At 35.9% G+C, this 16,356-nt stretch overlaps 2 protein-coding genes across 3 annotated transcripts in view; one reads left to right on the top strand and one right to left on the bottom strand.

Moving 5' to 3' along the window:
- The window catches only part of CRACR2A (calcium release activated channel regulator 2A), a 36,679-nt gene extending 35,592 nt beyond the window's left edge, over nt 1-1,087 (top strand). Inside the window, exons 17-18 of the mRNA XM_053464966.1 lie at nt 117-193; nt 899-1,087. Coding sequence (XP_053320941.1) covers nt 117-193; nt 899-989 — 168 coding nt within the window. The 3' untranslated portion in view covers nt 990-1,087. The remainder of the gene's footprint in view (nt 1-116; nt 194-898) is intronic.
- A 3,811-nt stretch (nt 1,088-4,898) lies between these two features.
- PRMT8 (protein arginine methyltransferase 8) overlaps nt 4,899-16,356 on the bottom strand; it is a 32,955-nt gene continuing 21,497 nt past the window's right edge. For both annotated transcript variants that reach the window (XM_053464411.1, XM_053464410.1), the window contains 5 exons: nt 15,863-15,950; nt 15,550-15,665; nt 13,008-13,158; nt 5,678-5,799; nt 4,899-5,282 (listed from right to left, as the gene is read on the bottom strand). In XM_053464411.1, the coding sequence (XP_053320386.1) occupies nt 5,199-5,282; nt 5,678-5,799; nt 13,008-13,158; nt 15,550-15,665; nt 15,863-15,950 (561 nt within the window). In that variant the 3' untranslated portion in view covers nt 4,899-5,198. The remainder of the gene's footprint in view (nt 5,283-5,677; nt 5,800-13,007; nt 13,159-15,549; nt 15,666-15,862; nt 15,951-16,356) is intronic.

Raw genomic sequence — 16,356 nt, 5'->3', positions numbered from 1 at the left:
TTTAGGCTAATAATATTTTTATTTAATAATAAAACAGAAAAAAATCTTTTCATGTGTATTAATATAATTATTTATATTTCTATTATATATATATATATTCATATTTTGTTTTCTAGGACTACAATTTTATGTTTTATGAAAGCAGTGCCTCTTCAGGACACAATGTAAAGGAATCTGTTGTACATTTAGCAAGGTAAGATGAACGTACCCCATAGGGACATCCTTTAAAGATTTCATAGTTCTCTTGAGTTAAATATCGGTGTCTAGAAACAAAACACCAGAACCACATTAAGATTGTGCAGAATAAAATGCCTGCTTGATAGGCTAGTGTTTTAAGACATTTGTGCGTATGAATATATTAGCAATTCTAGTGCATTATTAATGAATTTATTTAAAAAAAAAACTCTCTCTCTTCATGAATGTGTTTTATGGGTGGGCTATACATCTTCCAAAATGATGGGGCTGGAATTATGGCTGCCCTGCATAGAGTGTCTAAGCTGGAGAACCAAAGGAAAACATAATGTTTTTTAATCACTCTCGCCCTTTTTTTTTTAATTCTTTTAAAATATTATACTCTAACACATTCCCTTCCAATTTCCCGGCATGGAAACAGATTTCAAAGGCTTTTGGCCCATCTAGTGCATTTTTTTTTTCTTCTGTAAAGACTCAAACTTTAATCAGTCCTTGGTCAGGAAATAGCGCAACAACACAAAAAATACGAGGCCTACTCTGTGGAAGAACCTCGCCGGGGTTGGCTGTTTATAACGTAACTAGATTTAATGTGGTTGGATTATAAAGCATCAAACATGATGTCACTTAAAAAAATAATAATAATAAAAAAAAAAAAAAAAAAAATATATATCAGTTATTTATATATTTACGTGAATTATTTTGACAGGATTCTGAAGGAACAGGAAGATAAAGTGAAAGAGAAGACCGTCCGTCTACTTGACTCGCCAAAGAAAAATAAATGCTGTTCCAGACAGTAGACCACTTTTTGACAAAACTTCACACACTACCAGTTTTAGACGAGTTTCGATATTTGCACTTTTTTGATAGAACATAATTTGCCCGTCCTGTTACACTACGATAAAAAAAAAAAAAAATAAGATCTTAGACAGTAATGAAAATAAAAAACATCTCCAGTGGGTGAATATTCAGTATTTTTTTTACCCAAAGACACCTTTTTTTTATTATTATAAATGGATGTGTCATGTTTCTACAGCAACACCGTTTTCCTGAATTATTGTTAATTATTGTTAGTGTATTCCGCATTTTTCAAAGAAGTCGTGTTCTGAAAGAAAAGGAGGTGAGCTCAGGACAAGACTCAAGAACCCCAAAGATAACAGAGCCACTTCATTTTTTAAGAATCCGGCACATCTTTAATAATAATAATAGAGATTATTTATAGTCTGTCGCAAAGTACCTTAAAGGCGGCATATTTAGGTATCCATTGTTTGTTCGACTGATTTACTGGAATACGGTAATTTTATTTTTTTAATTGCTTTTTCTGTGCTAGAACACTTATTGAAAAGCTAATATCATACAACAGAGTTCCCTAAATATTTGCACAACAGAAAGTGCACTTTTATATATATATATATTTATATATATATATATTTATATATATTATATATATATATATTATATATTTATACTGTATATATATATATATATATAAAGTGCACTTTATATTATAAAATATATATAAATATACTTTTTATCCAGATATATTTTATATGAGAACAAAATCAAATTATTTTTTGTATATACCAACAAATTGATTTATTCTGATATTTTCCCTTTTGTCCTTTTAAAGAGGTTTATCGAAGCAAGACACTATTTTAGATGTATGAAAAATCTGATTTTTTTAAAGACAACGTTTGTATATAGAAACGGTAAATAGACGTTACCATAACACGATATATAAGGCAGAGGCAAGTAAGTAAACTAGTATTTCACATGGTTCTTCATGAAAATCATTACAGAGCCGTATAACCAGAGCTATGGATAGTGAAACTGTCTGGTGTTCTAGAAAAATCACAATGTTTTAGTTTCTTATCGCAAATGAATTTTGCTGTCATTCAGGAATTTATATATATATATATATATACATACTATATATTTATGTAGTTTTTTCTTTAAAAAACATATTTTTATGTAAATTATTTGACAAAACCACTGATCATTTCACTATTTCTAATTGTTTAGTACAAAGTTTCTTAATGTCGATCCTTAAGTCCCTTCGATGTGAAGATCGAGGTTTCAATGATCTTGTCAGATGAGCCCAGGAGGACCAAATGTGTAGTTTCGACCCTACTTTAATTAAAGAGTCGCGTGATACATACAAACTATGTCTGTAATTCAAATAAGCTATTTTATCTACTTTTTTTATTATTATTTTGTATAATTGTAACTACTTGTATCTGTACGAAACTATATTTGACCTAAACGTTTTCATAACGTCCTTTCGTCTTCACGAGATTTGAAAGTAAACTTCAGAGAAAAAAGTACTTTCCTTATAGGAACCAGACATTAAAATAAAATATTTTAACATTGACCTGTCTTAGTGTCCAGGAAAGCTGCTATATTTCAATTTGTTACATTTCAATGTAATTAACATTTTTTAATTATACTGACAAAATGTGACTTACACAATCTGTAAATGAAATACAAATTGTTTTATTATTTACATTTATTGGTTTTTGAATGTTTGAGGTCAATGGTTGGCCACTTGTGGGCCCCAGAACCTCGGGGGTTGTGTGTTCTTTCTAGAAGGCTATACAACACACTTTTATAGTTGTGTAGTGCGACTACATGGCTCAGCATGGCAACATATTCGGAATTAATGGCCACTATCATGGAGACTTTAAGGTCTTGTTATCCTTAGTGGGTTGAGCCGACTCCTTACATGAAGACCTGTAGAGGTCACTGAAGCAATAGCATCAGCGCACAGACATACATATGGTTAAAGGCTGCTACTCCCATTGACTAAGAGAGTGCTACTGAGCATGTGCAAAAAAAAGCATACTTCAGTATGCTCCCTGCTTTTAGTAGAAGCAGCTGGAGGAGGAGCTAAATGAGACAGAAGAAATGCCTCCGTCCAATTGGATGGAGTAACACGCAAAATTTACTCCAACATGCGTTTCACACGAAAATGGGACTGGAGTGACCAATAAACATTCTTTAAAACAAAATGGTAGAAAGTAAATTAGGTTGTTACTATTTGTAAAAGCAATAATTTGAGAAATATAGCATAAACGCTGGTATTTTTGGTACGCTCAATTGTTATGTAAAGGCAGTTGTATATTTTACAGTACAAAATGTATAATAATAATAACAATAATAAATCTCATTCTTTTCAGAATTATGTTGTATGTTTGCCTGTAAAATGTGCACACTAAATAAATCATTTTCACATTTTATTGTGTTCTTTTCTTGCGTAACATTTTGTCCGGTAGTTTTTTTGATTAATAATTAGTTATTATATATATAATTATATATAATTATTAGTTTTAATATATGTCTGAATGTGCCGTAGACCTTGACGTTGTGTTCTGGGGTAACATTGGGTTTTATGTATAAAAAAAGGTATTCTGGTGGAAAGATTGAAATGTATGCATCGCAACCAGTAGTATGTGCCTGCTAACAGGATAACTTAATTGGTTATTGTGATTTTCTACATAATCCCTGATGTATTTTCTAATTGAGTGGCAATTTCTAGAACAAATGAATCCATTAGTCAAGTTAAATTGAAACCGATGTACTTTAAATATCCCCCCCCCCATTATTACATAAACCATAGAATGTGTACTGACATTACATTGTATTGGCTGGCACTTTCCCAGAGGTCATCCGAGGAATGACCTTTCATACCAGCATCACATACACATAATACATTACACCAACTGTACATAAATATATACACAAATAGGAGTATAGCTATCATCCAGGGAGCTTCAGCGTAGTAGACTTGTTGACCTCTTCCAGGAGTCGCCTTCAGTAGCGGAAGTAGACCGGAGACAGTGTTTGATGGTCACATGACCATAGATAGAGGAGGAAGCCATCACTACCTTCCATATATCCATAATATTTTTTGATTAATTTAGAAAACAGACAACTTTGCTACCAAAATCCAAAATTCTGACTGTTTTTGATTGCCCGTGTAAGGTGGGGGGGACTGACTTTTTTTTTATTCTTTTTTTTTTTTATGTCTTGTAGTTGACAATGTCCACTATGGGCAATTTACGAATACATTGCCCCAGCATAATCATTGGCGCATGTATAGAAATATATATTCTTCTAAAGTTGTTTTTGGCTTAAATGCAGAGAATACTGAATATTTACCGAAATTCCTTTTAACCGCTATCTCTTGGCTCAATGTTTGAGGTGCTTGACCTGCAACTGGGACCAACGTCTGTATCTTCCAAATAAAATAATCTTTACCAAAAAGAGCAACTCTTGCCATACACTTGCTCTCGACACCTAAACCCATCTCATATATTTCTAGTTTACACATTATGCATCTTGTACACCATATATAATACATACCATAAACACAAGCTGGGTTTTAACTACCTGATGTATGATGATGAGTACGATCCTGTAGAACTGACATTTTAATGTCCTCTCAATGACTTGGGGTTTTTCCTTAGCCTTCCCCTGGAAGTTCCTCTGTTCCTACCAATCACGCCATACATTTTTCTATTTACCAAAACTCCACCCAAAGACCCTCATAATTGACCTATCAATCTATCGTCCTTCTTTATTCTATGATCTTCCAAAACTTAACGGATGAAAATGCAGTTCCTGAAATGGAAGCTGGGGGGCACTCTTTGCATACAAACTCAAAAAAATGGAGCGCAAGCTTGGGACAAAATCCATCAATTTAAAAACGCTTGTTTTGTACAATATACCATTTTATTGCTTTTTCACACACAGATATTTTTACATTCAGCATTTTGCAGATCACAGAGGGTAAGCTTACATACCATACTTTTTCATCTAATTTTATCCGGTTAGGTCAAAATCTTTGCTTATTTTTTTTTCATCAACGCGAACGTTTCAGACTAACTTTTGGCGCTGCTAAAATTACCATCTTTTGTGAACGGCTCATTTGCAGTGCCAGGTCTACATTGAACTGTCGGCCGTCTTCAAGTATGGCAGGTATCGCTAATGAGGCATTCTGCGCGGTCTTCCTAGCGCATCTTGTAGTCGTGAGACATCGATGCTTCACAAAGCTGCCCTTTGAAATCCAATTCTACTGTGAAGTCCAGATCTCTCTGTAAAGAACAGAAACACATCATAAAATAAGAATAATAAAAAGACACTGTTTTCTGCAATAGCTTGTCCTTATCAAACGCCAAAAGACCGGCAATCAGTCAAGATACCGTGTCGTATCACCACCTGATCTTCTTCAGAACCAAAGTCAACAGATGGTGGAGTTTAAAAGGTCATCACAAATGGTCCCTCACACTTCAATGTTCTAAGGCCATCACAAACCTTAATCCGGTGATTAATAATCCTGAAGGATCTCTGTTATGTGTCGTTCGGCCCCCTAAAAGGCTTGGGGGATCTATCATGATGATGATGATGACTGAGGTTTTAAGTTAAGCAGAGCAGGAACTTCTCATGTCTGCCTTGTACCTTCTGCTATAATGAAACTGAAACATCTTACTATGTTGTTGGCATTTGGTTTCATAGAAATCGTTCCAAAAAGTTCTTCTCCTCTGCGTACGGTTAAGTAATCCTCCAGATAGAAGACGGTTTGTTTCCAATGGGTGTACGGAGCATCGGGAGCTGCAGGGAATTAGAGATGATAACCGATTATTAAACGCATGGAGATGTGATGGTTGCACCCGGTCCTTTTACAGGTGAGCCCCAGATTGGTATTTTTACCTAGGGTTTGGGCTCAAACTGCCAGTTTCTGCCATTGGTGACACAAACATAAATATAATTGTTTCCGCCATAACATGTTTTGGCCCTCCTCTGCTTGCTACATGTGTTTTGCTAAGGTCCTCGCTTGCTATCGCCAATTCAGCATCAATGTCTACTTCCAGGCGCTACATTAACGTCCGCTTCCTACTTTACGTTCTTATATAACATCCATACCAGACATTTTTTCCTCTTGCAGTTTCATTACTTTCTTTCGACCTATACAGAGGCTTTAAAATCCAATCAGTAACAGTATGCAACTTAACGATAGTGGAGAGATAACGTTGGAGAGACAATTCCCCGGGACAATTAACATGGCTGCTCCCATGGTATACACTTAAGGAGAAACATCAACCTTTAGACCTCTCCATATAACAAACTCTTAAAGCTCCCATCAAGTAGCCTGAAAGTTCCATTTAAGTCTATCCTCCCAAACACTTCTATAATAGGACTTATGTCATCAAGCCTTCCATTTTTAAAATGGTTCCCCTTTAATTTACGACTACATAGGTTTACGATAAGGAGCACAGAACTTGAAGTCCGATAAGAGACGTTCACCTGTTCCAGTCCGCCCGTATTTCCACAGTAAAGACTCAAACCTCAATCAGGCCTTGGTCTAGTCTTAGATTCAGGTGCCGTATGGATTTGCAGGGCATGTTTAATGTCAACCAGTCTTATGTCAAATGGTTTTAAGGGTGCAGTTCCACTTCAACAAACCATTAATTGCAATCGCTAGTAGGTAAAATAAATACAATTTAGCAGATCTATCCTTTTTTTCTGAATGTTTAACCCCCTAAGGACAATGGGCAGTCCCTAAACCCATTGAAAACAACGCATTACAGGCTTTGTCATTAAGGGGTTAAACACATAAAAACAACACTATTTATTATAGGAAACATTTCCGTTTCAATGAACTGTTATATTGTCATTCTGTTTTGTAAACAAAAATTAAGACAAAATTGTTTGAAAATTTGGGAATTCAACGGTACTAGGAATGGTATTTCTAATTCTGCGTTTAGCTTAAAAAGTGTTAAATTCAGTGTAGATAATACAATACCCATAAAAACAGATACAAAAAAATAGTTTTAGTTTTATTTTTCATCTCGTCCAACAAAATATCCTATTTGCTGCTTATTTTTAGCTGGAGAGACACAGCCTCGAGTATAAATAACCAAACTTCCAAATTTCTCTGCCTATTACATACTTAACCTTGTGACAAGAAGACAAATCGAAACTGAAAAACATTTTTTTTTCAAGCCTATCTTTAGAAAACCATTTCGTATCACATTATGGAATTGTAATTTATTTTAAATCAGACACGCATACCCGCAAATTAAACTAAATTATAGCAATTCCGGCAAATTAGCATTTTTATTTTTTAAAAACCAAAATAGACCTGTTTATGAGCGGCCCAGTGTGTATCTAATATTCAAATTGTACACAAAAGCATATACATTTATTATCTGTATTTTCAAAAAAGGAAAATAAAGGGGAAAAAAAGAAAAAAATACAAAAGATCGCAAAAAAACTAAACTATAGGATCTCCAAAATTTTTTTTTTTTCCATGTGTGTATAATGTATCAATCCCAATAATGGTTTCATACGTAGTAAAGTGTAAAGTTAATTCTAAATGCCTCGTGGAAAAACAATGTCCTTATGAGACAGCATGGAGTCCATGAAGCACCAGCAGCAGCAGCCACCCAATGCATACATCATTTATTTTTTCCTGGTTCTATTTATTTTTTCTTATGCATCGGATGACGGCTGCTCATAAAGCCCATAAACAGCCTTTCGTAATATTTCGTAATGAGCATCTGTCACCACGTCATCTTGAAGGCATCTGCATGACCCAGTTGGTGGCCAATTGACCAAAACTGCTTTAGCGGCATAAAGCTGCCAAATAAAAGCAAGCAGATGGATGGACACACAGCGGCATAACACAACGAGGTAACAGCACAGCTTACAAACATCTGTGCCGGCAGACAAGCTCACTGAGGGCTATATTTCAAATGATCCATTCTAGAACAAAGTGCGGAATAAGGAGACACCACTCAGGATGGATGTCCTATTGGTATGGCCCATTGTGTCCTTAGTCTAGGTTTCTACAGAAGTTAAGGGTAACATGAAAAACACATTTCATGTGAACAGCTAAACTGAAGAACAAATAAATAAGTCACAAAGGAACATTATAAAGGACTTAGTAACTGTTTTGGTTCTGCCAGTATAAACTACATTACTTTGTGGGGTCACTGCCGTTTTCCCTCGCAGTCCCTCTCATGAAACTCATTATTTTTACAAAGTGATTTTTTTCTCTGAACAAAATTTTAGAGGACAGCAAAATATTGTAGATCTGCCAAAAGAGTATGTGTTTATTATGCTACAAAGAAATATTAATGTTTTTCATTGGTACAACACCATTAAAGGTACAGTTTGTTGTCCCCGACAGGGCGAAAGAAGGCCTAAAGATGAATGCCTATTAAAATACTTGAAGCCGCCAATCAGTGGCAATGGGAACGTTTTCTGGGCATGCACACGAGGGTCTCAAAAGACCCCTGCACACATCCCCTGCAAGGAGCTGTCTTCTGGTGGACATATCTCCTGCATGGAATATAACAAAGGGGGGCAAAAGAAAGAACAAATGCATATGGAAGAATTCTGCAGACCCCTAACCATGCATTTGCAAGGGGGGCACCACGCTTTAAAATACATCTGCTGGTTGAAGTGTCCCTTTCAAAAATTGTCGATAATTCATTTAAATGTGGTTAGCATGGTTACATGTAAAGTCTTCCTGTCTGCTCAGAAAATAGTCTATGTTTTTTTTCTTTAGCTTTTGACATTCTGACAAATTTCAAAAGCCTAGGATTACAAATTTAGCTAGCAGCAGATTGCCACATTATTTTTATCTAGGCTATACGTGACATTCTTTCCGGCAAACGTTTCATTCATTTCACAGCGGTAACGGCCTAATAAAAAGGAGTTAATTAATTTATAGCAAACTGGTCAGCGTGTTCTCCTTTTGAGGGGGAAAAAAAAGTATTTGCGATTACCACTTTGAAAATAGAAATAAATGTTGCGAAACAAAGGAGGTGGTTCTACCCCATTCACTACTGGGGATATTTAGTAGCCTACCTACAGGATGTTTTGTTTTTGCCATTTTGGGTTTAATTAATATTCCCATTTTCCTTGTTTGATTCACCCACAGAAATGATATATCCTTTTTTTTTCAGAAAAATAGGGCTTTTATTTGAAACCACAGAAACATACAAAACAAAATAACTGTGAGTGCTAGTATGTAAAATAAAACCTATACTAAAATAATAAAAATATATTTTTAGGCTTTCTTCTTTACAGTAGATGCCATATATGAACAATGACCTAATTTATGTACGGCAACATCCCCTGATTACAGACCCCAGGAATATATTTTTTTAATGCTCTAGAGGGCCACATCTATCTCTTACACAGTACCCTAAAAGATAGCATTAACGCTATTAATACTATTAATACTATTGCATTTATTTATTTATTTGTATGTGTAGAGAGGTCACTGAGCTCACTGTATTGTTTATTTTTTTATTTGTTTTATTTTTATTTATATTTTGTTTAAAAAAATTTTTTTTTCTTTTTTACTTTTATCTTTTGTGGGAAAAGGAAGAACTGTTGTTCTATCACTCTCCCCTCTGATCCCCGCTGCACTAATCAGTATAAGCAGGGCTCCGCTGTGTTGCTTTGCTGATCATAATGTGCGCGATCAGCCGGCAGAAGATCAGCCAGCAGGGTCTAAAATCAACATGGTTCCCAAGGCTTGGTAATGATTAACTGGTCAGAAAGGAGTTAAAAAGGGGAACCAGGGGTAGACATGCCGCTGTGATCTGTCACGTGAGCGGCGGCTAAGGTCAAAGACCAGCACCATCTGGCATTGGCCCACCTCCTAATTTGTGGAGCCCCTGATCACCCACCAACTTCCCTGAAGCTCATTTCCCAAACTCGGGACCTCTTACACCCAATAAGATGCGCATTCATCTGCATTGTAGGCCAAAGGATTTCCATTCACCCGTTCAGTTGTGTTCTGTATAATTACGTCTAGCGATGCTCACAACACCGGAATTGATCTGCGATTGGAGATTGACCAATGTAGGATTTGTAAGCTCTTGCTCCGTGATTAATTTTAAACTGCTGTGCAAACTTATAGCTGTTGTAGTTAATTAATGCGGCCGCAATCGAACTCCACTGTTCAGTGCACAAGAATTCCGATAAGCAGCCGGGTAGAATAATCAATTTTTCCTCGTATTTTAACTCGACAAAATAGTGTGTTCACCAGGGCAGTAGTTTTGATTTTCGAGCATCATTGAAAGAGCGTTCTTCTACCTTGTGCTTTATCTATAAACCCCTTCTTGAAGAAGCTATTTTTACACTTACGACAGTATTCAGCATTTCTGCATATTCAGAATGTCCTTGTTCTGCCGTAATTTCCTTCTTTCTCAATTATATTTTTTTTTCCAACCAAGTAGAGCTTTCATTTGAAACCACATTCATCTACATAATCAAAATAGTGCAAAAGAGACATAAAAAACCCATATATATATATATCATTATTAATGAACATATATTAATTATTAATATAATATTATTATAATTAAAATGCAAATTTCCCCCCAAATTGTAATATTTTTAAATTTGGTGTTCCGAGTCTCCATCTCTGAGCTCACAGAGAGTTCAAAACTGCTTAATAAAAGTATATGTTTCGCCAGGGTATTGCACTATGGTCATTTCGGCATATTTTGTGCATCCGTTACCCTACCGATTGCATCCAAAGTTGGCGGCAACAAAAATGTAACATTAAAAAAATATTCTTTAAAAATATTTTAAAAATATTCTGTATATATGTTTTCATTGCTCTCTTTTTGAAACAGGGAAAACCCTTGTGATGTCATGATGACATTATTAGAGGGGTTTCCATCTGTCACTGCTTATAGAGCATGGTACACTTATTTGCTTTTTTCACGTTTCTTCCTCTCTCCATGAAAAACACCACGTCACAGCGCCTGAAGCATCTCTGTGTCTCTGCCACTATGGGCTGTCCAGCTATGCTCTCCTGATGACACTCAAAAGCTTGCTAGAAGACCCAGTCGCGTTCCCTACAGACACCTTCAGGTCTTCGTTAGGGTGAGGGGATCCCCTTGGTGACGTCAACGAGGACATCACTGAAAATGGATTTCCCGAATTCAGGCATTTAGATCTAATTAATGTCACAGCGCTCACTTTCAGCACTGTCACATTCCATTGCTCGGCTCGAGGCCATAAATGTTGGCCCAGCTAGCAGAGGGGAGACCTGGTTGTCGATTGACAGCCTGATCTCCCTTGCGCCGGCGGGTTTAAGCCCTGCCAATGCTTAAAGGGCCAACACAGAACAGAACAATAATGGCAGACAAGATGTGCCGAATGGTTGTTATCTGCCTTCAAATGATATGTTTCCGATACTAATCTAATCATGCCATAGTCTCCCAGAACTCTACATTTTTTATTGCTGGTGTTTTATGGGAGTAATGAACCTTTATAAAACCCTGATACTCTTTGCTTGACTGCAGACATTAAATATTCCTTTTCTTCTTCTTCAATTCTTTCCTCTGTTCACCAGCATCTGTGATTTGCAACGGTCAGCATATCCAGATCTACATCTCAAATTATCCTGACTTTTAAATCCTGAATGTATTTCCCAAGCAGCCCAAATAAACAAACTTAATATTCATTGTATAACACATCGTGTAAAACAGCACGTTCCGGAAAGGTTTAAGAGTGCAGAATATTCATCACGTACTACTCATGAATATGGAATTTTACATATAAACACGGTTTAGAATAATAATTATTTAAAAATTAAAAAAATAAAATTAAAATTAAATATCTTTGAAAATATTTGATTTTATATTTAACACTAACCTTCACCCCAAGACCAGCATATAAAACAAAAAAAGATGGGGAGACGGCTGTCTTGTGGAGGCCAAGAAGGAATTTAGGAGATGGGAGAGGATAACAACAGACTTGAACTGAGGATTCAGGACCAACCAAACCCATCTTACTTTGGACACATAACATCTGTTAGGTTTAATGATGAGCAACAATCTGTCCTTCCAAACCTTTACAACAAGTTCAGCCAGACACCAACAATGTGTTCCTATGCCTTCACTAACCACCAGAGAAACAGGAAACATTTCAGTATGAATGGACCTTAATCACGCCATGGATAGCGAGTAAGGAGATGACAATTTATATCCTCAAAGAAACAAATCTGAAGATCCCATTAAGCCACAGTAAAGAATCTCAGGAGTTCCATATCCTCACTAAAAACAGTCAGATCATAATGACCATATACAACCCCTTAATGCCAGTGGTTTTTAGCAGGACTCCCACAGGCCCATAGGCCCCATGCAACAGATTTGGTCACCTTGAGGTTAATCCTACTGTTGGAGGAGGAAAAACGAGTAGGTCATCTTGTACCAAAGACATCAACATGGAGTAACTTGTCGAGGAAACCACTGGCACCAAGTAGGAAGCACATAGCAGAACAATACTACAGAACTATGACGTGGACCATGGAAGCAGACGGAACAGATAGGAATCCGACGAGTAACATTTTATAGGAATATGAAAGTACCAGGTAAACGATCCATTATATAAATATAAGAAAAGCAGGTACATGATCCATCAAAACGGAGTAACAGGAGATGGGAAATCAGAAAAGATAAAGTGAAAATTCATAGCGGATTAAAATATAATTGGGATTAGATCAGAGTAAATAGGGATAAAATGTCAGGCGAATAAACTGTTTGGGGTCAGCTCCCTAAATTCTCGACGCAGCTATCACTACCAACTGATAAAAAAACCACAGGTCATATATCGTCTTCCAATAAAATACATGATTCTTAATGCTCAACATTTGTGGTCATTAGATTTAATACCCCCCCCCAAAACAATACTGCTGATAACATAATGTGACAATGATGTTGGTAAACTAAGTGGTTTCACAACACGTAGTCCATTGATACTTTCAGTTATCTTTTAGACTACATTACCTGTAGAAAATGCCGTCTTCTTATGGCATTTGGTGAACTCAATGTTGAAATATGTAACCAAAGCGTGAATGTAGTCATTACGCTGAACTTGGAGGCAAAACGCAGAGGTAAATTCTAAATCCTCCTTCTTTACGGTGTATATATCGACTTCCTATAAAAACAAAATTCAATCACAATGGTTAAACCGGTTTAGAGCAAGTTTTTTGGCGCTCTGGTTTATGAAGAAAATATGAACTTCAGAACTACAATTCTGATTTTAAGGAATTTTTAAAGATACTGAATATGGGATAGTCCAGGATTCGAGGGCCACAAACTGACCAAGATTTAGGTAAATCCTGGATTTGAAGAGTTTCGACAGTACTGATTAAGCTGCCAATGCTAATGCTGGGACATCCAGAAAATCTGTCCTAGGTATGGCCCTGGAGCACTTGACACAGCGATAGTTTTTCAACGTACACCACCGATCGGACCAAATAAGAGTTTATCGAAGAACATTAAGTCACAAATATTTTGTTTTCATCCAAATCCTTATCCAAACTAGGGCCAGACTGAGGAAAAAAAGCAGCCCTGGCACTTTAAGATCAGCAGCCGCTAAATGACATAAGTGTGGCCGTCATACCAGAGAACTTCCAGACAATGACGTAGGTGAAGCCAATGATGATTTGTATGAGGGTGGGAGAGGGAAATGGCCATGGGTGGTGAGTGGGGCATGTTCAAACATCACCGCTCCGAGGACCCGAGCTTTTGGGCCCTGACCCAGAGATTTAGAGAAGCAGAGCTTGAGTTCCTTGAGAGTTCCCAGGTATGGCGACCACGCATCCAGTTGTGGTCCGCACACTGACACCGCTGGAGGACCTTAGCTGCCACTGGAGCAGCAGTAAAGGTAAGCGTGTGGCTCAGTAGGCTACTGGCCCACCAGGTATTTGCATGTTTGCCGGATGGCCAGTCTGGGCCTCAAAACTCAGACGATCAACTTCATAATGGTATAACTCAGACGCATATGTAATATGCATTAGATAGAAAAGGTGGACTCTAGAGAGTTTGTTTTAATGTAAAACCCCAAAATTCACATCAAAATGTTATGAACATTAACGGCATTAATTACGTTAAATCGAAATAGACTTCAGCTAAAGTTTGCTATTTCGGATCTGTATCCAACTTGAATGGCTTTATATTTAAGGGCAAAAAAAAATGCCTTAATAGTATCGCGTATCGCTATTAGAACGGCAAACCCGCCACCCCGCTGCTGTAAAAGATCATTCTGAAAAGCTCACGAGAAAGAAGCCTACGTGGATTCTATTAATAGGACCACTTTTTGTGAAATACAGTATGTTTTATTGTATAGTTTGGCACATTTAGGTTTTTTAAACTGAAGCCTACAGGGACCGAAGAATAAAAGAAAAAACCTCAATCAAAAGTGAGGGATGTGATTGACGCAGCAGGTAGAAACCTATGAAGAGATTCTTTACGCTATGAAAATATATTAAGGGATTTGATATCTGTGAAAGTACTTGGCAGACAGGAAATATTTTTTAATGTTCTCGTTTTTATTTGAGGCGGTAACCATAATTCCTGTGCATTGTTAAAGCGAGTTGATCCAGTTTCCAGGTTACCTGTTTGATTAAATGGTTAAAAAATGGGGGAATTTACATGAATTCCACATTTGAATAAACCTGTTTAATAAAAAATAGTTTCTTTTAAAAATGTAAAGTTCCCCCATTGGTTTGTCCAGCTGGGACATGGTTTTTCTGCTACAATGGACGGAAGACACTTATTATTATTATTATATATTATTACTATTATTATTACTTTATATATATATATATATATATATATATATATATATTACTATTATTATTACTATATATATATATATTATTACTATTATTATTACTATATATATATATTATTACTATTATTATGACTATATATATATATTATTACTATTATTATTACTATATATATATATATATATATTATTACTATTATTATTACTATATATATATATATTATTACTATTATTATTACTATATATATATATATATATATTATTACTATTATTATTACTATATATATATATATTATTACTATTATTATTACTATATATATATATATTATTACTATTATTATTACTATATATATATATATATATATATATATATTTTTTTTTTTTTTTACTATTATTATTTTATATGGATCATGAATGACCTTGTTGGTTGAAATGAATGCAGGGGTACTAGAGACCTAATGATATTTCAGAATTTGAACATATACAGTTACCATATTTTGATTTATTTTAAAGTAATTTTAAAGCAAATATTTTTTCCATGCGGTCGTATGCAAAATACTGACACACAGACAATATTTAGAGCATTTTTTAAAGCTTCATTCAGCGCAATTATTTCCGCATTTCTGTATAATCTAGTAAATTAAGCAAAAATGTGTTTTTAAAAAAAAACCAAAAACATGCAACTAAATGTGGGATTCAACAACCAGCATGTGCATTCCTCGGAATTATTTTACATTTTTTAAAGTACCCAACCTTTATTAAACAGGTATTGGTCACCACTTGCTTTGGGTCCACAATGTCCACCAGGGGTTCCTTTATGGCAACATCCCTGATACACGTCATGTCAAAGCCGTACACGTTTTCCCACCCTGTCAAAAGAAAAACAAACCCAAAAGAGTAAATTACAAACTGTTATTTATAAGCATTTTATGAAGTGGCCTTAATATTAAAAATTAGAATTACGGCGGAATTTCTAGCTTGCGTGTACAAGGAGAAATTAGGTTAGGAGATTAGGTTCTCCGTCGCACGCAGGGTTCCGAGAGGGCTCTAGAGTCAAGATACTCACAATGGATCTTGAAGTCCTTGTATTGTCTGTCTTCGATCGCAACAATATACAAAGCCGCCCGGTCGGGGAACATGAGGCCTCCTGGTTTCTGTTGATGAATTGTGGGGAAATTTGTCTCGTAATCTATTGACCTGACGAAGACATCACATTTTGAACGGCACATATAGACTTCCGGACAATCGCACCCTGCCTTTCCTTTTTTTTATTTTTTTTTTATTTCTCTCCATCACACTGTCACACACTGTTTAACCCCTTAAGGACAACGGGCGGGTCCAGAACCCGTTGAAAACAATGCATTCTGAGCCCGTTCATGTACGGGCTTTGTCATTAAGGGGTTAATATCTGAGCGGTTAAATCGGCCCGAAGCATCGCGGCTAGATCAAAAAAAAAAAAAAAAAAAAGTCCCTTTAAATCAAAGCAATTGTCAATCAATGCAAAGCTTATTGAAATGAAAGATCTACCGGCGGAATGCTCGCTCCCTACCGCTTAGCAAA

This window comes from Spea bombifrons, chromosome 4 (assembly GCF_027358695.1).
Source record: "Spea bombifrons isolate aSpeBom1 chromosome 4, aSpeBom1.2.pri, whole genome shotgun sequence".
Lineage (NCBI taxonomy): Eukaryota > Metazoa > Chordata > Amphibia > Anura > Pelobatidae > Spea > Spea bombifrons.
The sequence above is the reverse complement of the archived record's forward strand: the minus strand, read 5'-3'. Positions and strand labels throughout refer to the sequence as shown.